The 27008-nt window shown below is 40.2% G+C and overlaps 1 protein-coding gene across 4 annotated transcripts in view; it reads left to right on the top strand.

The window, feature by feature from the left end:
• Window positions 1–27008, top strand: part of KIF16B (kinesin family member 16B) — a 279324-nt gene that overhangs the window by 37534 nt on the left and 214782 nt on the right. For all 4 annotated transcript variants that reach the window (XM_059134083.1, XM_059134082.1, XM_059134084.1 and 1 more), the window contains exons 2-11: window positions 932–1001; window positions 3259–3372; window positions 9226–9342; window positions 11576–11673; window positions 12648–12757; window positions 15408–15550; window positions 17231–17399; window positions 17582–17713; window positions 18871–19046; window positions 25589–25654. In XM_059134083.1, coding sequence (XP_058990066.1) covers window positions 932–1001; window positions 3259–3372; window positions 9226–9342; window positions 11576–11673; window positions 12648–12757; window positions 15408–15550; window positions 17231–17399; window positions 17582–17713; window positions 18871–19046; window positions 25589–25654 — 1195 coding nt within the window. The remainder of the gene's footprint in view (window positions 1–931; window positions 1002–3258; window positions 3373–9225; window positions 9343–11575; window positions 11674–12647; window positions 12758–15407; window positions 15551–17230; window positions 17400–17581; window positions 17714–18870; window positions 19047–25588; window positions 25655–27008) is intronic.

Raw genomic sequence — 27008 nt, 5'->3', positions numbered from 1 at the left:
TTCTTTTTTTTTTTTTTTTTTAAACACTGATATGTTTCAGGGCACTTTAAATAACAATCTTATTTTTTGTGTAAATTATTGTGGTCATTCTAGAGATGATCTATAGATCAAGATCCTTTGTAGAAATCTATAGTGTCTGTCTCTGTTTCCTCTACTCCGCTTTCTTCTTTTTCCGTAGTTGGCCTTTTGAAAAATATGTAGGCTGTTGTTTTTGATTTTAAGTAGAAGTGGTAGCATTCTCTGTAGACTTTTCTCCATTTTGCGTTCCCCCCTTAACAATAGTATATCCTGACTACCACCCCCTAGCAGTACACGGAAACTGTCCTTAGTCCTGTGTCAGTGACAGACCACTCCACTGTGTGGATACGTGTCATTTATTCTCGTGAACTGTACTTCTTAGGAGTTCTGTGGATTTGCAGTTCTGCAGTTTTCCAGGAACTGGAAAGTTTCTGAATGCTTATGGAAAGAAGATGAGGGGAAGGGGCAGTGCCCTGGCTGCTTCTAGAAGCAGTACCTGTTTGTGACCATTCACACCAGTTTTTCTTCTTGGTTCTCACCCTGGGTGAAGGGGAGGTGTCAGTCTTTTTGTAACCAGGTAACGGAAAAAAAAAAAAAAAAAGCATGGCTTCTTTCATGAGTCACACAGCCTTCCACAGTTTCTGTCATTTAATTTACACTCCTTTTGGCTCACAGTTAGAAATTCTTCCAGGTTTTGAGAACACACTATTTGTCAGTCTTAAGTTTTTTGATGGTGGCATCTGTTTTGTGTGTCTTTGTGTTTATATTAGTAAGGATTTGGGAGGAGTGGGACCACAGATTGTGCTTCATATGCCATTTAAAAACAAACCCCCATATGTAAAAAGTAAATAAAACAAATGTTTTCCAAACAATCTTTTCTCTCCTAACTAGTACTGAATTATTTGTGTTGCAGGGAAAAGGACTTGGAAGCCAAATTCATTATTCAAATGGAGAAAAGCAAAACAACAATCACAAACTTAAAGGCAAGTAGCAACCTGGCCTTGCCCCGAGCGCCTCGTTTGTTTTATTGTCAGAATGATCTGTTGGTAAATGAGACACATCTGCCATTTCCTTTCCCCTCCTTCTCAGTTCAACTACCCGCATCAGCTTGCACTTGGCTAGGGATCATCCGTGAAGCAAAAGGGTGATGCTCTGTCTCCTCTTCTATCCCTGGTTTCATCTGACCTCAGTCCTGGTGTGTGAGCTCACGGGTTTAACCCAGACTCAGCATTGTTATCCTATATCCTGTGGTAGATCCTTAGCTTGGCGATTGGCTGAATTCTGTGAATCATTAAGTGTTGGTCCTAGATTGGTTTCCATTCTTAATGAAAATAATCATATTTTGTAAACTTTGCAAGAGGAGCTTGTGTTATTATTCAAAACTCAGGGGATGAAAGATTTTTAAAAAATGGATTTTTTTTTTTTTTTTTCTGAAAAAGATACTTGAAAAAAACCAGAATTTTCTAGGATGGCATGTTCTTCCTTTTGCATGTTAAATATCCTATTTTTTCCCCCTTTGGTCAGTGAATTTTTTTAAGGACCATGAATCGTTTTTATTTGGGGGGACAGATAAGAGTGTAAAATTAATAATAATAAATCGTGTGCTTTATGGACTCAACCCCTTTGTCCTCCTATGTTTGTTACTAACTTACAGGTTTGGGTTTCTGAGGCCTGCTGCCTCATGGCCAAGTGCAGATCAGTCTCTAACTGGATTTCTGTTAATTTGTGGCTCAAGGGACTGGATGCTTTGAAATCCAGTCTCCTAGTAGTGCCACTTGATCTCCAGTGGTAGAAGCTGGGGAGTGCTCCTGTCTTCCAGTTGGGCTGTGCTCTGGATAATTTGATAGGCTTCCTTTGAAGCCCTGATGTCCCTTTGCCTGAGGCATTCTCTAGTGAACCCTCTGTCTTCTCTGACCACAATCCTCGTACCTTCTAGCTCTGTCTGGCCCTACTTGGCTTTCCCTCCTTTGACCTACCATATCTTCCCCCATTTCCGCCAGTCATCACTTGGCTTTTGCTTCCTGTTACTTACATTTATTTGCTTTGCTTTGCTTCATGTATCTGTGCGCTCACAGTGCTTTGGTGAAAGCTTAATCATTAAAAGATTATATTTACCGAAATAGAACAAAGAGACCCTTGGCTCTGGATGCATCTCTTCTTGATGTGTTATTGAATCTGTTTTCCTTGATTATTCTGTTCCCTTTTGACAAAGTTTTACAAACATTTCCTCATCTGATACAATGAAAACTGATGTCCAAATTTTTAACATTTTAACAATAAGAACCATAGGAATTATTTATTTATAGGATCTGAATTATGTTGGAAAATATGGTGCTCATTAAATTTTTTCAGCGTGTGTCCAGGGAACTTTGTGAAACTTTAGTGGCTTGTGGTGATTTTTAAACATGGTTTTTGGTTCAATTTAGGTATATAGCAAGTTAGACAAGCTACACGGACATGTGCAATAAACTCATTATAGAATAGGTCCTAGGAGAATCTAGTCTGTTAGAAGTGGCAGCAGTTACTTCTGGATATAGTGCCCGAGGGGTAGCTTCATGGAAGAGAGGCATCTGACCTGGAGTTTTCAGTGGGGCTGCCAAACTGCATAACTTTTTTTTTTTAAGATTTTATTTATTTGTTTGACAGAGAGAGAGAGATCACAAGTAGGCAGAGCAGCAGTTAGAGAGAGGGGGAAGCAGGCTCCCTGTTGAGCAGAGAGTCCAATGTAGGGCTCGATCCCAGGACCCTGAGATCATGACCTGAGCTGAAGGCAGAGGCTTGATCCACTGAACCACCCAGGCACCCCCAAACTGTATAACTTTGAGGGACTCTAGTCACATCACAGTCCATGTGTTTAGCACCCCTAGAGTCCTGCAGACCCCAATTCTGGTGGTTTCAAGTGGAGGGAACAGTAAAAAGTATTGAAGCTAGGGGAAAAATACGAGTCTGGTTGGAGTGTTGGGTTTGTATGAGAGAATCATGATAAAAACTCCAGAAAAGTAGCCTTCTGTCATAGCCTGGAGAGCCTGGATTGCTGGAAGGAGTTCAGGATCAATCAGTCGACCGACCTACCTACCTACCTACGCAGGGCATGGTCAGGAGGAAGTAAATGCTTTTTAGAGTGTAAATATGAAAAATGGTGATCATTGTATAGTTCTAATGAACTTTTCTTTTCTCAAATTGGATAGATCATTTAGCTGTGAGTGCTTTTACATTATTATCATAATCCTTTCCCTGTAGATACCAGAAGGAGGGACTGGGGACTCAGGAAGAGAACGGACCAAGACCTTCACCTATGACTTCTCTTTTTATTCTGCTGATCCGAAAAGTCCAAATTATGTCTCACAGGAGATGGTATGATATTTTCATAATCTTTATTTTGATTTCATTTTGAGAAGAACTCTTTAAAACATCTTGCTCATTTTTTGGGAATATAATTTATATAAAATTTGCCTCTGCTAACTTGGCTTTGTTTGTTACGTTGCACCATTTTTATCTTAATTAAGCCTGAGAAGAATTCAGTCCACACAAAGTTGATTTTGTTTTTCACTTCTGAGCATGATGATCATAACACCCCCCCCAAACTTGGACATGACTACGGTTTTGAAGGTGCTTGGCAAATAAAGCAATTTGGAGGCACCATTTGTATATTGCTAAGTCTGGCAGACAAGCCACTCAGCTCTGAGTCTTGCCACGAGGCAGAGTTTTAGGAGTTGGAGTTCAAACCCAAGTCCCATTTGCTGTGAGTGGATCACTGTAGGATCATTATAGGATTCTAGAAAGAAGGATCCTAGAAGGATCTCTCCCCCCAGTCCCCAGACATTTTCTAAAATCTAGACTATAGATGAAGTTTGTGGAAGAAACCTGTGCTATAGGCTTTTATTTTCTAAAATGTGGATGTGATATGGGCATAGAGGAACAGACCCATAGATCCTTGTGGGAAACCATTGCATGTGAGCAGGGCAAGGGCATGTCCCTGGGACCAGCGGGGGTTTGAGCAGAGCAGAGTTATGGGGAAGCACCAGTGAGAGAGGAGGATTATGGGCTTCTTCCTGGCTTGTTCACAGCTTCTTTAAATATATTGTTTCAGGCCTGATGTCTTATTACTAGGATAAGAATTCCTGTTTTGCCTGCTCTGGGTTATAATCCATGGGGTGGCACCTTAAAGTGGTATTCTTGTCTAGTTGCTTGCAACTTGATGTGTCCATGTATGAGAAACACCGCATTGCCTGGTAGGTGTTAAAAATGCAAAATTTTGACTGAAAAATTTCAGACCCACTGAATTTTTAGCAGGTTCCCAGGTCATTTGCACACACCTCGACATCAGACAAGTACAGTTGGCTAGGAAATAGTTTGTGGAAGTGATTGGCTTTACTGAAGCAATGTAAATGTTGGTGTTAAGATGTAGACAACTTAGAGGAATTGTTCAAAGGAGATGGTGGAGTGACTGTATCCAGAACATGTGGATTCAGTGTCAGGGCAAAATAGAAAGGATGACAGCAATAAGAATGAGAGCCACAAAGAGAGAGAGTTGCCTGGTATGAAAGAGGGACCAGCCATTAATGTTGCCTGAGTTTGCTTTGGAGTTTACAGCTGTGCTCGGTACTCACATACCCTGTCTCCCTTGATTCTCACAAGACCAGATTTAACTTTAGCACTCTGTTTTTCTTTGTCAAAGAGACTCAGTGAGCTTAAATAACTCGCTCAAGCTCATAGATCTAATCGACTTAATAGTAGCAGAGTTGGGGTCCTGGGGCTGACGTGTAGGTCAGTGGAGATGCCACTGGAAGGTCTTTAGGACATAAGAGTAAAGGGTTGGTTTGTTCTAAATGATAGGTAGGACAGCCCTGTTGATGAATAAATGGATAAGTGAGTAGTGTTAAAAACCAAAATTCAGTCAAGTAAATTTAAAGATCTAATTGGCTTTTATTCATCGATTCATGAATCCTACAGCATCCCATCCAGCAAGGAGGAAGGAGCTTCAAAGAGCTGTACCAAATGGAAGGATTTTATAGTCAGAAACAGGGCCAGAAAAGTAGCAAAGGAGAAGAAAGGATTGTTTTTGGCAAGATCATCTTCCCCCCTGGGGAAGAGTAGAGGATGTTAGTAGGTGGATCACCTCATCTTCCTTTGGGGGATCGAGAGGGCCCATGTGACAAATTACTGCATTGGTGCTGACCAGAAAATTCTGACTGCATTGGTGCTGACCAGTTAAGACTACATATCCGGGGGAGGTTGAAATTGCAATTAGGTCAGGTGTTGAACCCCGGTTTTGTGACGTGGCCTAGTCACACAATAATAATAAGTAACTCCATTTTGGGCTTGTGGTTTTCTTTTTTAACAGCGGTGCAGAAGACTTTGCTGTTGAAGTAGCTGATTAATCAGCATTGGTAGCTAAGAGTGTGGTAAGGAATAGAATGTTACAGGTACTGGAATCCAGATTTTGGCATTAATAGTGGAATAGGAATGAGGTGGCTGGTGTGAGGGATTTTGTTAAGGGAAAAGCCAGTTCATTCTTCAGGCTGTCTTCCACAGAGGACGGATGAAGAGCTGTGAAGTTTCCACTTCTAATTTACCCAATGAGTGGCTGGATTTTCCTCGTTATTTAACTTGAGTTGGAGGCCTTTTGGGAATGGAGGGCTGTGTGGAGGGAAAGTCCACAGTGGGAGCAACAAGAGCGGTGTGTGACAGCCAGGCCTGGCACACTGGAGATGCTCAGTAAGCATTTGCTGACTGACAGAACTCGTTTACAGATGGTGGTTAATTTACAGGAACAGATGACATTTCCTGGTTCTACAAGAGTCAAGATCAGGGAAGCAGGAACAAGTTTAGCTTTTTTGGAAATTAAAAATAAATGCTCTGGGTTTAAAAATAGTTTTTGTTTGTGAAAACCTTCTAACTGATAGGGATAATTTCCATGCTTCAGGTGGATGCGTAGTAGCGTCTCTTCTCAGGTGTTTTGGGTTTTTCGACTTTATTTATATGGTTATAGATGAATAACCTGACGTTGTTCCATTAAATTACAAAACTAAAAAAGTAGGAGATGTGTTAGTAAATACTACTTTCTAGCAGGATCACATGTTAATAAAGTCAGCATAGATACAGAAAAATACCTGGTTTTTTTTTTAAACACTCTATTAGACAGATGGGTCATCTTCCCTCACCCCTAATGTTAAAAAGAGCTTCAGTTTTGACTATTGATTAAAGTTTTTATGCTGCCTCATCTGGCACAGGATTTCAGCTGTCAGGTCGTATCCCAGCTATTGATAGGGGAAGATGCAAGCTTAGCATGATGGTCGGTTGTCTTCTCCTTCTCATCTGAGTATCAAGGCATGTTGAGAAAATGTATCATGCCTGTTACTATAGTTCAACTCAAGTTTCCTTTACCATTAAACGAATACCAAATAAGATGACCAGCAATATTTCTTACAAATTAATTTTAGATGTAGAAAAAAAATCACTGCGTGATTTAAGTCTATACTCACATAAATTAAAGACCATTAAATAAGGTCTAATTTTTCTCATGGAAAGGGAGGCTTTGATCTCACACAGCCTGTTCCTTGATTCAACCCTGGAGTAACTTGAAACCTACAATCTCCTTGTTGACAAGCTGCAGGGGTGAGTCTTTTGTTTTAACAGTGCCCTCTTGTGGGCAGTTTCCCTCAAGTGAGGCCCTGTGATGCCTTGAATGACCTGGAAATCAGCTTGAAAATCTGTGCTGAGGCAAGTAGCAAGGGGAATTTTGGGTCACCTGGCCAGGTGAGGATCTCAGCAGGGTTTCTGATGCCAGTGGGGGAAGGCAGGTCGTAGGTCTCACAAAGCAGCCCTTCCCTCCCCACCTTGCTTTGACTGGGGCTGCTAAACAAGTCCTTCCTGGGAGCCGCAGTGGGGTAGCCTGTTTTCCTTGCCAAGAACCCTGAAGATGTGGGCAGTGTCCTGCTGCTTCTCTGGGTCCTGGGGCAACTTTGGGTGGGTTACTTGAAGCTGAGACTGAGCCTGGCCTGGGTCTCAGCATCTCCAGACCTGCATATTCTAGGCCTGTTTTGCAGTAATGTCTACCATGTCCCCCCCACCCCCTACTTCCACACACTCTGGGCCCCCAAGTCTCTCAGAGAACTCAAGCTGAATCAGTTTTCTGGAAAATAGGTTATACTAAAATGGTGGGTGGGATTTTAACCCCTGAAAGTGTTTTACTTTGAAAAGTTTGGGGTTTGATTTAAATATATTTTCTATGACTTTGCTTTAGCCTCAGGCAAAGGTATTATAGAAGATTCGTCTCTTATTCTTTGGGAAGTTTATGTAAGGCTGTTCTTCCTATCCAGTGGCACCCTGTGACATGGTAAAAATGATAGATAACTTTTACCGTTTGTATAATCAGAATTGATGAAAAATTTAGAGCTTCTTCTCATATTTCATATACAGTGTTGAAAACTAACCTTGGATGGGTGGTCTGGACCTGTAAGTCTCCCTGGGATTCTGGGCTACTTCTTCACAGTTTATGGGAGGAGGTCCTTTCAGGGAGGGCTGGGGCTTTGTGGCTGATGTCAAGGATGTGAGAAGAGGCCACATAGTGATAAAGTCTTTAGAAGCACAGTTTTGGGGGTCAAAAGTGCCCAGGTGTAAATCCCAACTCTGCCACTCACTGTATATGCTCACTCATCTGACTTTTCCCCCTGAAGTGGGACCTAAGTGATGCCACCCACCTAGTAGCATTTTATGAGGACTAGTATGTGAACACAGTGTGATCTGCTGTCATTGTTGAGAGTCGAGTAAGTCAGGCAGAATTTGAGAGTAGGACTAGAAAGCAGCCTCTCTTAAAGAGAGGATACAAATGAACAGCATGAATGAGACCGGTCATTTTGGAAGTGACTTCATTGAAAGGATAGTTTGTAAATCTTTGACCAAGAAACTGAGAAAACAAAGTCCAAGCAAGATGGCGGCAAGGTGGTGCCTGAAGAAAGCCAAAGTCTGGTTGGCTGTGCTATTATTTTGTCCTTGGATGCCAGGCTGTATTATTAACAGGGATGGTTTACGTGGAGCTGAGATCCAGAGGACTGGTGTTCATTGGCGCTATCTAGGGGGTGGCTGGAGGGCTTAGCTCCTGCAGGAGAGATCCTGGGTTTCAAGTTTATCTAATCCAGCATCACTCAAAGAGACTGAACACTCCTGAGGGGTTGATGAGGCTCCCAGCTGGACTGTGGTGATCCCACAACATAGTGCCTCACCTGTTCCTGGCTCTGACAAGAACCTAATCATGCTGCTTCATGATGTTTCTTCAGCTGCTGACGCGCCTTGTTTTTGAAGCAGGGAGGTGTTTTATGTGGCCTTAGTGTGCCTATTGGTCCGAGAAGACAGGAGGCAGCTTGAAGGCTCGTGGGGTTTGGAAAAAGTTCTGGTTGGTTCCCTTCCCAACTCTGTGTACCTAGGATGGCCACACATCTCCACTGGCCTCATTTACATCAGCTGTCTGGGTGAAGTATTTGTCCTTCACACTCTCTCATTCCCCAGAGTATTCCCCTTCAGTTACGTGGTGTGACAGCCATGGACTCAGACCATTGTAGGTGCAACCCCAGGGCCCCACGCAGCTCATCTCCCTGCCCTCTCCAACCTGGGCAAACCTTCAAATAGGAAGGAGCATCTGGCCTCTGACACAGGGGAGCCCGACCATCCCAGCCTCATTCACACCTGCTCACCCCTCAGCTCTCAGACAACCTTCTGAGACTGATTCTGATGGATAGCTGGGCCCTTAAATGACGGCCTTGATTTGGCATGGTTTGAGCAGTAACTTCTGGCAGCTGTGATTTTCAGGTTTTGAGTATTTAGTTTCTGGAAGCTCTGATAGAATGAGTAACTCCATAAGTTTATTTAATTCTGAAATGGTAAATCATCATGCTTTAAAAATCATCTTTGCTTCTTAGACATGATTGTTACTTGGCCTTGTTTACACTTTTTTTATTTCAGGAATTTTTTGTTCAGTAGGAAAAAGGATGGGGTTGCTTTTTGCTTCCTTAAAAAGTTTCCTTTTGATTAAAAACTGGGGTATATACATATTCTGTTAATAGTTCTGTGATGATTTATTTATGTGGCGTAATCCTTATAAGACGAAAGTAGCGTTCAAAAATATTGTCAACATTGAAGGGGCTTTTTATTAAAAATCCATGGTAATTGTGTCTTTTGTGTGTGTGTATCTGTTTTTTCTGCTTTCAGATTTTCAAAACCCTCGGCACAGATGTCGTGAAGTCTGCATTTGAAGGTTATAATGCTTGTGTCTTTGCATATGGGCAAACTGGATCGGGAAAGTCATACACTATGATGGGAAATTCTGTACGTTGTTTTACACTGTGGGAAGAAAATTTCTCATTATCTCTCTTTGGACTGATAGAATTATCTCTTTTATCTACTTGGTCTGTACTAACTTGCTTTTCATGTTCTGATCATTCTTTAGCAATAAGATAAAACTCAGTAATAAGTTGGACTAAATTTCCTTTGAGAGATTTTAAATTAGAAATAGTTTTAAGCTTATAAGCATGAATAATGGATGCAAGTCTCAGTTCGTTTTCTGTTTTTAAAGGCTTTATAATCTTATCAAAAAAGTATGCTGGGCCCATAAGTAATTTATTCTTTTTTTCTGCCAACACAACAGTTTGAATAAAATTACTGAACTCCGTTCTTTTTAAAATTATTCAAAACATATTTTCCTCAAGAGAAATGTTAAAAAAAAATATCTCTGGTGGAAAGGCACTACATAACCTCAGCATATACATAAAAAGAGAATTACGCTGTTTACATAGAGTCTATCTAGTTGTGGAGTATGTGGGGTTTAGTAGTTATGCTATATAAACTAACAGACATTAAAGTTATATTTGCCCCAAAATACAGAGGAGTTAAAAACTAGACATTATTGCAGGTACTTTATCTCGTTCCGTGTTTTCTCCAGATCTAGATAGTGCTGGTGTGTTTTATTTATATCATAATGAAAGCTCTCCTCATTGCCTGTCAGACCTATGACCTCTTCTAGCTGTGGAGGTTCCAGCCGGGAATCAAAGGGCTTCCTGCTGGCAGGCAATGGGTCTTAAATGCCAGAGGTTTGGTGGTTTACAGAAGTTGTGGTAGTGCATTTTTAAAAAAAGATGTTATGTTTATCTATTTGAGAGAGAACGAGCAGAGTGAGGGGCAGAGGGAGGAAGAGAAGCAGACTCCTCTCTGAGCAGGGAAACCAGATGTGGGGCTCGATCCTGGGATCCTGGGATCCTGAGCCAAAGGCAGATGCTTAACCAACTGAGCCACCCAGGCACCCCAGAATAGTAGTAGTGCATTAAAGGAGGGTGGGTCTTTCCAGATGGAAACATTTGAGTGCCTATGAGCTGGCTTTTAAATTCAGGCTTTTCCTTCACAGGAGAAATAGATAAATGCTGTGCAGTGACTCCTCAGTGCTGAACAGCATGGAAGAATACATGGGAGAGCAAGCCGTTAGTTTCAGGAGTTTCACATTTCTTTTTATCATTACTTTTCCCTTCCTAGTTTCCCACTGTGGCTTTGCAAAAAAAAAAAAAAAAAAAGAAGCCTTCTCTAAAAATGAAATTTGCATGTTGATCTGCTAGTAGCTCTTTTACATTAAGTTAAACATTCTTAAAGCACTCCCAAATCACACCTGTTTTTCTCTGACCTTATAGTTAGTTGAGCACTGTTTGGGTCTTCCTTTTTTATTTTGTTTTTTTAAAGGCACAACAACATTAAAAAAAAATGACAAAACACCCTATTTTCCATGGTAAGAATTGGTACCAACTTAATGGTGTAAGGGAAAAAAGTTCTCTTAATGCTGTGATGGTGTTTTTTGTTTGGGGGAGGGTGGCATGTTGGGTGAAGGTAGGGAGGGTCTTCGGAAGGAAACATGAAGCTCTGAAGTTTTGGTTTCCTAGCAAGAACACTTGGCCTCATCTTTAACATCGTTCTGGGTTCATCAGCTTGTAAGTGCCAGCTGACCCACGAATACTCCTGAAGATGCCCACGTCACAGAAGTCATATGACGTATTAAAATCTGTCTTGGAAGCCCGGAGTTGGGATCAGTGCATTAGGAGAGGGATAGGATACATGTTTTAATTTGGTTCTGTCACCTAAGGGTTAAGAAGATTACCAGCAACTTTGAGTGCTTACCAAGGTCTCATTGGTGTTTTTCTTTTCTGCTCAATGTATATTTCACCTTTGGTCATTTGACCCGATCAGATTTTCCATATTTATTCTATAGCTGTAGACAACCTTGTTGGAAAGTTTAAGGAATAGATCTATGTTTTCAAGTCAGGATTTAACTGATTGAGAGCTGATAACTGTATATTACTCTAGACCTAGCATGTACAAGTTAGAAAGCTCTGTCCTCTCATTTCAGAGACTAGGAAGCAGTCCTGAGGGTGTAAATGGTGTATTTGGGGTGCTGCGGTGGTAGGCCTGGGGTTGATGTGCAGGTCCCTTGAGTCTAAACCCACTCTGGCAAATTGCAGATTCAGCCATCAGTTGCTTTTATTTCAAGTGACAGCTGTGGCATTCTTCCTTCCCACTGCAGGGTGATTCTGGCTTAATACCTCGGATCTGTGAAGGGCTCTTCAGTCAGATAAATGAAACCACCAGATGGGATGAAGCGTCTTTTCGAACGGAAGTCAGGTAGGGCCCGTGGGCTGAGTAGCTGTGTGTGTGAGCTTGGTTGGAGTTTCTTCCCAGGCACGAGGAGTAGATAAAGGATAAAGCCTTTGGATTCCTGAAGGCAGGAAGCATTTTCCCCTCCTATACTATCACAGCTAGAAGCAAAGTTTAAAATATGTCTGTTTTCAGTGACTTTCTTGGGTGCAGTTTGGATTAGGATTTGGGGAGGCTAGCAGAAGTAATCCTGCTTGGTCAGAAACTCTGACATAGGATGTTTATTGCAAATAGAATGCGTTTTTGACTTTTTTTTTTTTTTTAAGATTTTATTTATTTATTTGACAGAGAGAAATCACAAGTAGATGGAGAGGCAGGCAGAGAGAGAGAGGGAAGCAGGCTCCCTGCTGAGCAGAGAGCCCGATGCGGGCCTTGATCCCAGGACCCTGAGATCATGACCTGAGCCGAAGGCAGCGGCTTAACCCACTGAGCTACCCAGGCGCCCGAGTTTTTGACTTTTAAGTGTGTACCCCGTTCACTTGCCTTCTTCTGTTATCTGAATAAAGTTTGTTTTATTCTTTGTGTTTGTAGGATCACTGTACAGCTAATCTTTAAATAAATCTGGATGGTTGAGGTGTTTTGTTTTTTTTTCTCCTTGAAATTAAAACTTGGTGGGGAGCCAGTCTTCTCTTTGGTTTTGATGACAGACATAGCAATTGGGGGTCCTTATGGCTGCCTGACCTCTTAGTGGCTGTGTGGCCTTGGACAAGTTTTTTAAAAAAAACTCTCAACCTCTATAACCTCATCTGTAAAATGGGATAATAGTAGTACTTGCCTCTGGGCTGTCATATGGATTAAATGAAAAAATCCACTTACTGTACTAAGCCTAGTACCTGATAAATAGCCACACCCATGAATATATGTTGCTGCTCTTATTGTTTTGTTGTTATATTAGTGTCTGAAATCATTTTACTGAGTTCAGTCCTATTTAAAATTTTTAGTTACTTGGAAATTTATAATGAACGTGTGAGAGATCTACTTAGGCGGAAGTCATCCAAAACCTTCAATCTAAGAGTCCGAGAGCATCCAAAAGAAGGACCGTATGTTGAGGGTAAGAGTGAACACAGCTTTGTTCTTCTTGAGAATTTGTGTAAAAACAATAGTTTCAGGGGAAAAACACAAGATAATGGTGAGATGTGAAAAGTTTCTTTATCTTTGGCATTTTATTCTAGTAAAACTGACATGCTGTCACTACAGCTGTCATTAGTGTCATTAGTGTGAATTTATACTTCACTGGCCAGTCACTGATTTCGTGGACTTGCCAGTAGATTTCCTCTGGCTCTCAGGAGAAGAACTTTCTGGAAATTTGTTTTCCAGTGTTCTCAGGCAGCATAAGCAGCCCTAAAAGCTGTCTCTTCACATGGCCTTGTGTCTCAGTGCTATGTTTTTAGTGACCTTAAAGGTAACTTAGGAACATAACAAGATTCTAAGACTTCTTACCTTAATGGAAGAGCACTAACAGAGTTTCCTGTGCTGTGGTCCTCAGCATCTTTGTTGTGATAACACTGGCTGTGTTATAAGAAATTCTGGGCCAAGGGCTGGTCCTTGCTAAGTATTCACACATATAGGCTATGTTTAAGGCTGTCTTGATAAATGCAGCTACTCAGCTGACTTGCAGAGGTGGCTGAGTTGTGGCTGACCATAGGAATCACATCCAGAAAGGTGGTTTCCTCTGGTTCTTGTCCTTCATCTGTGTCTCGTTGGAGACAGGGCTAAGAACTGGTCCTGGGCTTAAAAAGGTGTTCCTTGTTAGGTTGTCTTTTTCACCTAGTGATACCAACTGTACTGACAGGACTCCATCGGCATTTTATTAAATTTCCAATTGAAATTTTGCATTTTATGCCCAAAGTAAGTTGTGTAACTAGGCATTTGTTTTGTGAAGCGTGGAATAGCTATTATTGTTAATAGCTTTTAGGCAAACTGTGCCTTCATGCTTCTCTTTAATTGTCTTATCAGATGCTAAAACATATTATAAAGCTGGTTTATAAAAAGACAGAATAATCAAACAGGGGAAAACATCCAGAATCTGATATAGAGACTTAGGGGGATGTAGTTTCTAATAAATCTGATATTCAAACATTGGAGGAATATTGGTTGTTAAGCTGCCTGGGAGGGGAAAAAAAAGAGTAAATTGGTACCATACTCCATTTCTATACCAGGAGAAATGGCAAATGGAACAAAGATTTTAATGTCAAAAGTGACATAGTAAAATGAGTATAAGGAACTATGGGTTAACTATTTTTCCAGAAATCTGGAGAAGGGAAGTCCTTTAAAAAATTTCACTTAAAACTCAGAAACCAAAACCAAAACAAAACAACTCAGAAAACCATGAAATAAGAGTATTAAGTTTGAAATGGTAAAATAATAAGACTCGGCAGAAACACCATCAGCAAAGTGAAAGGACAACTTACAAATTGGGGAAAATCTTTTCAATCAAAGTTTCAGACAGAGGACTAATTTCCCTAATCTATAAAGAGATCCTATAACTAACTAACAGCAGAGTCAACAGCCAAGTAGAAAAATGAACACAGGATATGGATAGACTGTTCACAGAAATGGAAATGCAGGTGGTTTTTAAATGGAGGGAATAATGCTCAGCTTCACTCATACTCAGAGAAAAACAGAACAAAACAAAACAGTCTTCAAGATAACATTTATTACCTATCCCTGGTAAGTAAGCCTGATAAGACAGTGTTGGGAGATGGGCAGTCTCATATGTTGCTACTGCTGGGTATAAATTGCCTTCTGTGGATGACAATTTTGCAATATCCATCAAAATTTCAAATGTGCTTGGATCTAGCACTTTGGCCCTTAAGAATTTACTCTGCAGAAATATTCACACATATTTGAAAAGACTTTTGTACAAGATTATTTGTAGTAGTGTTACTTGTAATTGGAAACAAAATGTAAACAACCATCTATGGTCTCAACAGGAGACTGGTTAAATTGGGTATGGTACCTGCATACAGTTGTACGCTCTTCAGCCATATAAATGAGTGAGGAATCATCTTAACTGATAGAGAATATTCTTCAGTTATTATGACATAGAAGCAAGCAGGATGCAAAACAATGCTTATGGTATGCTGCCATGTTTGAAAGGGGCAAGAAGATGGTTTTATGTGTATGTATGGGTTATTTCTAGAAGGGTATGGATAAACTAATAACACTGGGTTACCTGACAGAAGGGAAGTGTGGAGCTAACTTAGGATGGGGGTCAGCGAGACCCTTTACATAGTATACCTTTTGTAGGCTTCGATTTTAGAACCATATGAATGTTCCCCAGAAATGAATAAAAAATGTTTTTAAAGAAATAAGAAGATGCTCTCTGGTTTGGCATGAAGGTAGTGTTTGTATTTACCTTGCTCTGACTGGTGCTCATGAGGTTAATGATAATAGCCAATACTTACCATACAGGTACGCGTTATTAGAGGCAACTGAGCTCAGTGAGGTTAATTGACTCACACGTAACCATGTAAGTCCACTAGTGGGTGGCAGATTGGGCTTTGATCCTAGACGGTCCCAGCCCTTGGGTCTGTATTATAAACTACCACAGCGTAGAACAAGTGAGATCTCTAAACAGGTCAACGGATCTGTTCAGTCATGTGTTCTGTCAGAGAGGTAAATTTCTTACTCTGTTTACTAGAGATTAGGCAGATTTCCTCAGCCCCCCTTCCACACTTTTTTCTTTCCTTTTTCTCCAGATTTATCTAAACATTTAGTACAGAATTACGGTGATGTCGAAGAACTAATGGATGCGGGAAATATCAATCGAACCACAGCAGCGACTGGGATGAACGACGTCAGTAGCAGATCTCATGCCATCTTCACCATCAAGTTCACTCAGGTGAGGGCAGCTGCGGGGCCGGCTGGCTCCATCCCTGCAGTCTTTACCAGGTGATTAGCACCAGCTGAGGACCGATCATTGTTGAACCAGGAGCAGCAGCAGGCAAAGGTGACTGCCTGTCATCTCCTTGTTAATTAGAGTCGAACATGTGCTGTGTGCAGAGTCTCTCTGTGGCTACAGTCACAGTCGTTTGAAATGTCCAGATGTGTACCCTTAAGAAATACTTAGCAGGCTTCTATCCTGCTCTAGACATTAAAAAAACTTGCTTTGTGCATAATTAAGCCAAAGTTTACATTGTTCCGAGCTCTGTGGGAGATAATAGATTGCCAAGTCAGGCCAGCTGGGGGTCAAGGTGAGTAACTCATTGTGGTACATTATCGCTCCATGGCACTCACCCTACAATGTTGAGTAGGATTATGAGAACGATATTAAAGGGCAACTGACATTTTTAAGTATTGATGTAAGAACTCATTTTGATCAGGAGGTGGGGAGCATTTTGAATATGTGTGGAAATTATTGAGGGTAACTATTTTAAGACCTAGGCCAGTAGAACAGATGAATGCAAACGTGTACAGAGGGTCCTCGGGGCTTCCACATGTGTTAGGAGTTTGGGGATGCCCTGACCTATATTAACCATTGAACATATCAGATACAAAAAGATAGTGTTTAATGAAGGAGGGGATCACAGAGCAAAGAAAATAAAAAAATTCTCAAAGGTCAATCAGAACAAATCCCTTCACATCTTTACCTTTAGTTAGATCTTTGTTTTGTTTTTTAAAGATTTTAAAAAGATTCTGTTTTTGTTTTTTAAAGATTGATTTATGTATTTGACAGGGGCGGGGGCAGGGAGGGAGGAATGGGAGAAGCAGGTTCCCTGCTGAGCAGGGAGCCCTGTGTGGGGCCTGATCCCAAACCCCTGGGATCATGACCTGAGCCAAAGGCAACGCTTAACCCACCGAGACATGCAGGTGCCCAGGTCTTTGCTTTTTGATTTTCTCCTTTCTGGTTAATGTAGATTAGGTTGTGCTATCCCTAGTTTGTAAGAGGCTTATATTTCTATCAAACTATATTAATTTCTTTTTGGCATTTTGGTTTAGACTGTTAAATGTAGTTTAAAAGTCTTAGGGAGCGTAAAATTTTGGTAGAATTCAGAATCAAAGAATACATTATTTAAGGTTTTTAGTTTTTTATAATTTGTGAAACAAGTTTTAACATTGAATAATCACCAAATTATCTTTTACATAACTGTCTACATTTATCCCATTTTGGAGAGCCCTTGTGCTTGGAATGCTGAAGATTCTAGATGAGAACAAAACTAGTTGTTTACTTCTTTTTTCTTTGCGAGTGCCCTCAGTGACTTGCGTCCTGTTCTGCCACAGTCAGACTCAATAGGCTTTGTTGGGAACAACCGAGTGATTGCAGTAATGGAATAGTTCTTCAGAAAGTTTAAGAATGACATATGGTAGACTTGTGTTGTATTCAGTTTCATCTGGAAGTTTCTGTAATCAGTGAGAAGGCCTATGAAATAACAAGATTAAAAAAAACCAAAAATGCAAAAAACGAAAAACAACCCTACCCTGAGAGATCACAGTGAGGAGTGGAAAATAATTAGGATTTGTATCACAAACAACATCAGTGCTCTTTACATCCCTTCAATTTTGCTTTTATGTTTTGCTGCAGGCAAAATTTGATTCTGAAATGCCGTGTGAAACCGTGAGTAAGATCCACCTAGTCGATCTTGCTGGAAGTGAGCGCGCAGACGCCACTGGTGCCACTGGGGTCAGACTGAAGGAAGGGGGGAATATTAACAAATCCCTCGTGACTCTGGGAAATGTCATTTCTGCCTTAGGTGGGTTTTTGCTCGTCCCCTGCTGCCTCTTACTCTTCGCCATACTGTATTAGCATGAAGCAATTATGTTTAATGTTTGTGTTACAGAGCGAGTTTATAGCCTTAAGGTTTTCTGAAGCCAAATTAGAGCGAAAAACATCACTAGGTTTTTTTTTTCCTTTTTCTCTTTTTCTTCTGTGCAGCCGACTTATCTCAGGATGCGGCAAACCCTCTCGTGAAGAAGAAGCAAGTTTTTGTGCCTTACAGGGATTCTGTTTTGACTTGGTTGTTGAAAGACAGTCTTGGTGGGAACTCTAAAACCATCATGATCGCCAGTAAGGATTCCAGGTTCTTTCCCTCAGCATATAGTGTTTTATATGAACTAACTGTCGATGTTTAAGTTTCAAGTGTCTCGTTGGGAAATAGTACCTTTTTTAAAATTTTAAAAACAATAATTTTTCTATCTTGAAGAAAGTCACTGTGATCCCATCTACAATATCCTATTAATAACTCTCCTTCCCATTTACTAGTTAGATAAACTTGCCGTGTGTTGTGTAAGCTGGGATACTTTGTGTAGAATGACTCTCACCCGATCTTTGCTCAAAGTATGGGATTGAAGCTTTTCACTTCATGAGCTCACAGGAGAAAATCAGTACAGGAACATAAAGTGAAAATAACCCAACTTTTGTTTTTCTATTCTGAAGCAGTACATGTAGAATTTAAATGAGGAATCGAGAGGCAAAACAACAAGGTACATAAATAATGGTAGCAGTTCTAGATGTTGCTGCTGCATTATCACTAACTGGAAGAAATGTAGCAGAAAGGAAAAATGGGCAAAGAGGAGACAGTTGCCAGGGGGAGCTCAGAAACTTTTAACTCCACTTTTGCTTGCCCCTACTCCTCTTCCCATGTTTGCATCTCTGCCACTCCCCAGGACTTGTATAAATGCTGGAGCAAAGGGCTCTGTCTTGGGTGTGTGCCCTGGGTACAACTATCTAGTTTCCTGAGCCCTACAGGCTGTGGTGAGGGAGAGGGCAGTTCACCAAACTTTAAGAAGAGAAGAATACACTGACCTACTGTCTGTTTGAAAAATGATCATGCTCTAGACTTTTACAGATGGTAGCCTTCGCCAAAACCTTTAAAAGTATTTTAATTTCTATGTAATACTGAGATGTACAGGTAGTCTTGAAATCATCTTCCTGTGTCTTCAACAGAGAAACTCCTTGAAGCACAGAGGAGTATATCTCATTTTAGAGTTGGTTGGATAGCTGGCTGATTCTAGACTTAAGGGGAGCAAAATGACATTTAATTTGGTATAGTGAGCACCTTTCCTATAAATCTTAGATAATTTTTAATATTCATTACTGTGTCAATGAATATTTAGTCTATCCAATGACCTGGGGTTAATCTGACTTTTAAATTACGAACCAACTTTGTGTTAAATGAAACACGGAGTGCTGGATAAATTATTTTTTGAATTCATTTTTCACAGCCATTTCACCTGCTGATGTCAATTACGGAGAAACCCTAAGTACTCTTCGCTATGCAAATAGAGCCAAAAACATCATCAACAAGCCTACTATTAATGAGGACGCCAACGTCAAACTCATCCGTGAGCTGCGTGCCGAAATAGCCAGACTGAAAACGCTGCTTGCTCAAGGGAATCAGGTTGGGTTTTTCTGAGATTTATGGATAATTTTCTTTGAGTAATGACATCTATTTCTAGATCTTAATGAGACAATTATCTCACTCGTTGTATTGATTTGAGTAAATAAGTGCTAAGTAAAGCTTTGAATGAGTTAGCCAGTCTCTCCTCTACATTACCCTCCCATTGGCCTTTGCATTCATTATGGGCTCTGTGTGGAAGATTTTATCCACTGAACCTGAAATGATTAACTATCTAATAGTTATCAATTATGGATGGAAATTTAGCATGCAATAGGATTAGCAGCATAATCTCCATTAGTGGAAGGAAATTGAGGTGCTTGGAGTAATATTTAAAATTCTACCCATGCATTTTATGACTTGAAAATGTATTTTAACAGAATGAAAGACTTGTTTGAGGACCTTTCTGAATCTTATTTTGTATTGCCCATTACAGGGGTGGTTATGGTGTTACGGTGACATGTGTGACAAGCCTGCAGCTGGCTGAGATGTTGTCCCTGAGGCCTCACTTGATTGTCAAAATGGCCTTACTTCAGGATCTTTTGGGGTTCTAATGAAGGGGCTTTGTCCTTTGATTTTTTTTCACAATGACCTTGCTAACCTACGTAGTATACACACAGAGTTACAATTGGAGATGAGTAGCGTGAATTAGGTTCTTATTGGTTTTAGATGCTGTTGTGAAGAAAGGCCACCCTTGAAAGAAGACCAGGGATAGCTTTTTAAAATCTTCAACTTAGAGTCAAGTTAGAAATAAACAAAGATTCGTTTCTTCTCATTTTCTTAACCCACATATGGATGCCTTAAGTGTATCATTAAAAAAATGCTTTTCTTTAAATGCAGAGTGCTCTCTCTAGAACAGCTTTTCATTTAGGAATATATGGCCCTTGAAGCCCTTGTCATAGTACAAGTGGTTTGGCCCCTGAAACCATCACCAGGATGAAAACCTCATTGAGTTTCCTGTGTCCTGAAATATACCTGGTGGTTCTTTCCCGTAAGATGGCAGATGACAGTTGAATAGGAATTGTTCATTGCACTTAGAAATATCTCCACGTATATTTTATGTTTTGACGTGGGCCTTTCCTGTGTGTGAAAGTTGCCAGAGTGAATGACCCAGATGTATGTGATGCTGTCAGGATCCTCTAACTTGTGACATGATAGTTGCTTTAATTTGCACACCATGTTATTGGGATCTTGTTTTCAGTGTTATTAAAACATTACCTATCTGAGGTGAACATTTAGGGGTGATGTGATAGGATCACCCAAACTATTATCTGTGAGGGAAAGTATTTGGAAAATTCTTGATGCAACTGGTACTCAATAGTTTACTGAGTTACGGGAATGAAGGAAAAAAAAAGGAAGAACAGCCTTTTTAAATTAAACTGAGGAAATCCTTGAAGGGAGCCTTATCATATGGGCAGAAAACTTTAAGTTATTAAAACTTTACATATTCTATCTGAGGAATGTCTTCAGAGGTATTGTATGTGCCAGTGGCCTTTTGTCTTCTTTCATGACCAATGGCCGCGGTATAATTAAAGGAGTATTTTTGTTGCTGTAGTTTTGAGGGTGAAGATGGAAGAGAGAGTTAAGTCTATTTTAGAATGCATTGAAGATAAAATTCTTTGTTAAACTTAATACATTATAGTAAAAACAGGAATCCCAATTTAAAATAATTTATTACACTATGAAACTAGAAATTGTTGTGAGACAATACAGGCTTATCCTAAATTAATTAAATTTGTGATGCTCAATAAAATAAGCAGGTGTTCTTAAGTGCCCATTAAAAAAATCTCTATAATTTTTTCTGATGACATTGCTCTATTCTGGTGATATTCCAGATGCTTCCATGGTTCACTGAATATTCACATCAAAGTTCCATTATTTGCTTACGGACAGCTAAATAAAAATCAGCTCCTCTTTTTAATAAGTTTATGTATTTGCCAGTGCCCAGGGTCATGTGCATCAGAGTTTCAAAAGTATAACGTAAATAAAGCACAAGAATCGAACATGTATTTGCTTCTCCTACTACACAGATAGAGATATACAGATATATATGTAGTGGTTTGTATATGCATACATATATAGGAGCTCTTTATTGAAGAATTGTGTATGTACAGGGAAATTACATATTATAAGTATCCAGATCAGTGAATTTTCGCAAGCTGAATCTGCCATCTAACCTGCACCCATATGAAGGAACAGAACTTACCAGGACTCTGGAAGACCCCCTTCATGTCCCTCTTCCGGGTGCTACCTGCCATTTCCTTCAAGAGTAACCATTACCCCGACTTCTGAGGGTGTGGATTAGGTTTTACGGTCACCTGTTTTTTTTTTTTTATATAAATGGAATCATGCAGTATATACTCCTTTGATCTCTCTTCCATTCCGTGTTGTGTTTGTGAGATTGATCATATTGTTGCCCGTAATTGTGGATTGTTCATTGTCCCTTGTATGCTGAATTCCATCAGACACCTGTGTCCCAGCTCATTTCTCCCTTCTAATTCTGATGGACATTTGGGGAGTTTCCTTTCTGGGGCTGTTAGTGCTGCTATTGAGTCTCTTCTCCATGTCTTTTACTATACTCTTAGGTATAAACCTTTTGACTAGGTTTATACCTAAGAGTGGAGTTGGTGGGTCAGAGGTGTAATGTTTGTTCAATTTTAGAAAATACTGCCAGACAGTTTTCTAAAGAGCCTCTACCAAGTTAGAGTCCACCATCAATGTATGAAGGTGCCGCTCTGGTTGCTGCAGGTCCCCAGCCACACCAGTGGGATTGTCCATTTCTCCTTGTAACCATCCGATGGATGCAGAGTTGGGCTGAAGAAGGATTTTAGTGTGCACTTCTCAGATGGTTAATGAAGTCAAGCGTTTTGATCGCTTGTCTTTTCAAGTATTCTCTTTTGTTACATTTAAAGCATATTTTCAGACTTCTGCTTTGAATCTGGCAGGAGAGAATGTCTGTGAACTCCTTTTCTCTTGAATGTATCTGGAGATGAGAAAATTAGACAATACAGGAATGAAATAAGCCAGAAAAGTCAGGAGGCAAAGAAAGACAAGAAGAGAAGATGGAAGTAGAATGGATTTCTCATTTGTGTAGCTGGAGTCACAGAGAAACTTTAAATGATAGCTGGATAATAAAAATATCACCACGTGCAAACTTTTAAGATGGACACATCTCTGAGAGGGTCACATAGTAAAACTGTTACATGATGTTTGTAAGACCGAGCACAGGCCCACTAGGTAATTCAAAGGGGAAAGAAGGAGGTACAAAAACTGCATTATGTTGTTGTTATATTTTATGTAATGTATACATAAAAAAGTCACTTTATTATAGCAAAGAATGCAATTCATAATTAAAATCAAACATGATGTCAGCTTTTATAAAGGAAAAAAACCCACAACAACACTATAGGAAATAGCAGTAGACAAAGCTAAAAACATTTGCCACAGGGAACCATAACTCCTCTTTCTCATTTCATGAGAGCTCATATAGACCAAGCTAAGGAACAACATAGCATATTTATATGACACCATGAAAATTTGCTCTAATCAGTGCAAACCAGGAAGTAAGATTGCCAACTTGTACACTTTCTTTATTATGAAAAGAGCTTCTATTAAAAAAGATAAGATGGGGCACATGGGTGGCTCAGTCTGTTAAGTGTCTGCCTCTGGCTCAGGTCATGATCCCGGGATCCTGGGATCGAGCCCATGTCAGCGTCCCTGCTCAGTGGGGAGCCTGCTTCTCCCTCTGCTCCCCCAACCCCCCTGCCATATGTGCTTGCTCATTCTCTCTCTCTCTCAAATAAATAAAATATTGAAAAAAGATAAAGGATCACAAGCTGATAGAAAAGTGAACAAAGGATATGAGCACAGTTCACAGAAAAAAGTTTCAGATGGTTCCTAATCTATGAAATTACGCTCAACGTCCCTTGAAATACAGTAAACGCAAATACTAAGAATAGTGAAATAAATATATATACAAAAATGGGCACACTGACAAATAGTCATGAAGCTGTATATTTTGCTGCATGTAAATTGTACCTCAGAATTCTTAAAAAACCTGTCAGATGGGCACAGCTCCGCAGTGCTTGACTGCAGAGTACGTTGGCAAGGGCAGGAGGCAGCAGGTGCTGGTCCACGTGGTTAGTAGCGTTGATACTGCTGCATTTTTGATGTAGTGTAATTGATTTAACGCATGAACTTCATCTGAGTATTATTTAATCCTGAACATTTTTCTTCTAAATGGACACCCTGCAAAGAGTAGTTTAATTGAAAATGGTTTAGTTTTACCCAAAATTTCTTTTAAAAGGACTGAGGTCAGGTTTCCAAAAGATGTAACGGTCATGATAGCCTGTGTGCTTGTGTTCAGTCTGATTATCTGCTGAGTAGTCAGTGCGGTAGGAATGTTTCAGCTTTGAGTAGAGAGGAAAGATAGACCAAGAGTGGAGTCTGTAAAATTAGCCATGTTGAAAAGGGGTTGCTGATTGTTTTGAAAATTGTTGATCATATATAAACAGTGCCGTCATAATAACGCCCGCCATTTGCATTTCTTCACTGGCACCTCTTTGTTGAGTACCATCTGGGTGCAAGACAGCGTGCTAGGTGCTGCCTCCATGTGCCGTCGTCATGGTTAGCAGAACTCCTCTGCCTTCACTAAGGATGAAGTTGCTTTACTAACGGTTAACTTGCTGGCTTTATTCTCTCTAATCTGGAAAACGTGGGATGCCAGCTTTAGAACGGGGCAACATCTCTGATGATAAAAATGACCCTTCTAGAAGACTTGCATCAGGATTAGGACGGAGTATACATAAACTGTAAGTGTGTGCAGGAAGCCATAATTTTGGGTTTCCCAGAGTGCAGTGACTGGTAACTGGGTTTGTCTCTTGTGGACCTCAAGGGGTAGGCCTCTGCAAGAGATGTTGCCTCTGTGGGGTGTGGGGTGTCTAAGCCAAGGTGAGCCCCCCAGTCTGCAGGTTTGAGTCTCAACCCTTTGAGAGGGCCAAAGACAATAGCTCCTGACAGCTGTGAGGACAGTTGCAGAGACTTCATGAGGACCTTTCCATCCTGTCGTTAGCTCTGCTGTCTGCTGGGGAGACAGAGGCCAAGTGTGGCCCCCGGTAGTCTTGTTAGCCTGAATGTTGAACTGAGCCCAAAAAGATCACCTTGCGGCTGTTGCATTCATTTGAATAGAAATTGAGAAGTAAATAATAATGAAAAAATTCTATAGTCTCTGAGGAGGACAACTTGGCAATTAAAAAGAAAATCATACATATAAATGACTCCCAAATTCCCTTCAAGGAATTTATCGACATAGCTATGTATAAGGTAGGCAACTGGTACAGGATAGTCATTTATAGCATTGCTGGTAAAACAGAAGATTAGAAAAAACCCTGCATTTTCATTAAGAGGGAAGTACTAACATAAATTATGGAATATCCATATCGTGGAATATTGCACAGTGTGTTGGAATTAATGAAGTGGATTTATTTGCACTGAATTTTCTCCAAGATATATTGTTGAGTGAAAATGGCACTATTCAGAATAGTATTCATGCTGTTTGTTTAAAAAACAACAAAAATATGCTTGCATACGACCAAAAAATTGCAGGTTTAGCTAGCATATTGGCTAAGACTGGTTGCCTGTGGGATGGGGAGGGAGGGAGACCCTTTTTTTTTTTTTGAATCTAGTTGACATAGTGTTACATTAGTTTCAGCTGTACAACAGAGTGATTCAGCTTCTCTACATGCTATGCTCACCACAAATGTAGCTACCATCTGTCACCATACAATGCTGTTACATTGTTGACTGTGTGCTCTCATCTCTACCTTTTCTGTGACCCCTTTCTTTTATTTCTGATGACATCCTAGGGAGTACTAGGTCCCTGCCTCTCAGATTATGAGTTCCCAAACACAGTCAGAGCCCCTGTGTGTCCCACCTGGCTCGCTTTGCTTCTCCTGCTCTGTCTGCCTTGTCCCACTTCAAGCCTGATTTTGGTGTTTATCATTCTTATGTCAATCTTTATACCTTTGCAACATAGATTAAAAAAAAAAAATGGGTACATAGATTGTGGTGTAGCCATACCATATATGGAGTGTAATCCAGTAGTGAAAATAAATGAGTTTCATTTGCATGTATCAAGGTGGGTAAATCTCAGAAGCCAGGGGTTGAGCAAGATTTATGCTTCTTTTTGAATTTTTACATTGTGCATGTTTATAACAGATGAACGCTTTCTGATCTAGGGATTTAGGTTGTGTTTGATTTTGGCAAAATGTCAGTATGGTACATGTTTGTCTTTTTCCTTTGCTTTACTGTTTTGTATTGCAAATGTAGGTTTGCTAGGATGCCATGGTTTTGAATATTATGAGATATGTACCCCATCAATTGAAGACATAGTGATGACTGACACTTTTTAGGGGGTGTGGGACAAGACATTTTACCTCTGCTTAATAGTTTATATAGTACTTTTTGATAATTATCAATCATGGACAAATCTTTCCTGCAGATAATTGTTTACTAATTGCTGTTCTCTTTTATGGCTTAAATTGTAGATTGCCCTCTTAGACTCCCCCACAGCCTTAAGTATGGAGGAAAAACTTCAGCAGAATGAAGCAAGAGTAAGTGATACCTCAAGTTGTTTTCTTAAATCCTGACTTTTGCTATTATTTTAAGTGTGCTTTTTGGTACTTGCTGTCCAAAACTCATTTTCCTTCTTGATTTCACTTAACCTTTTCTCTGCCACATGCCACTTTTAAAGAAGCGGGTGGCTCAGTCAGTTAAATGTCTGACTTCAGCTCAGGTTGTGAGATCTCAGCGACCTGGGATCGAGCCGGACCCCTGCCAGCTCCGTGCTCAGCAGAGTCTGCTTCTCCCTCTGCCCCTCCCTGCCCCTTGTGTGCTCTCTCTCTCAAATAAGCAAAATATTAAAAAAAATATAAAGAACACTATAGTTGACTTTTTATATATCTTATCACATTCTCTGTGACTTAATAAATGTTTTGTACAGATAGTCAACTGCAATTGAAATTCACTTGCAGGCGGTGCTGATGAAGCCGCAAGGCTTCTGGATCCTTCAGAGCAGATGCGGGTGGGGGTGTGGGGAGTGACTAGGGCGAGGGAGGCCATGTTCAGCATTCATGAGGCACCAGCATTCAGCTTCACCATACCTGAAGCAGGACCACTGTTTAGGGTCTTTTTTTTTTTTTTTTTAAAATCATTCTTTTACTTTGTTTCTGGTGGGAAGTGCGGCCCTTGGAGAATCTCTGAATGGTCCTGATAGATGCTTACTTCCCCTCAAGCTAGTGAGAGCTGAAGCAGGAAGAGCGACTGGCAGGGAGTGACTGGCAGAGAGGGCAGCTCTGGAGATGCTGTGGTCCCTGACGTTTCATGGCTGACCTGGTTCTATCCTATTTTTGTTTCTGTTTTTGTTTTTTTTAAAAAAAACCTCCATGGAAAGAAAAACAGGCATTGAGAACATTTTTGGAGATTGTAATTTGTTCACTGTGCTGAATGGTTAAAATAGATTGAGAAGGAAAATTGGATTCTTTTGGTAAGCTCTTCAAGACTACACAATATTGAAAATATAAATTGGGTTGTAGTTAGGATCTTGTTGACATTTCCCTAGATAATTATGCTGATGAATTTGCTGATAATAGCATTAGTAAAAACATTAGTTTCTTAATTCCTGTTTTTCTCATGAAATTTTATATTTTAGTACTCAAATTCTAATTTTGAGTGCTTTGAAATGTCCTGATATAGTCTTAAATTGTTTCTTAATAATCGTTTTCAGGAGTACCTAGCAAGTTAATAGAAACCAATAAACATTTTAATTTAAATGTGTTACACATGCTGTGACAGAAATGACTACCTATCTTGTTCATAACAATTTGTTACTTTTAATCTAGTTTTTTGCTGACCTTTTACAATTGTTTGCTATCTGCTTGGCCATAAATCTTATCAGCTGATCATTTG

The sequence above is a fragment of the Mustela lutreola genome, chromosome 9 (assembly GCF_030435805.1).
Source record: "Mustela lutreola isolate mMusLut2 chromosome 9, mMusLut2.pri, whole genome shotgun sequence".
NCBI lineage: Eukaryota > Metazoa > Chordata > Mammalia > Carnivora > Mustelidae > Mustela > Mustela lutreola.
The sequence above is the reverse complement of the archived record's forward strand: the minus strand, read 5'-3'. Positions and strand labels throughout refer to the sequence as shown.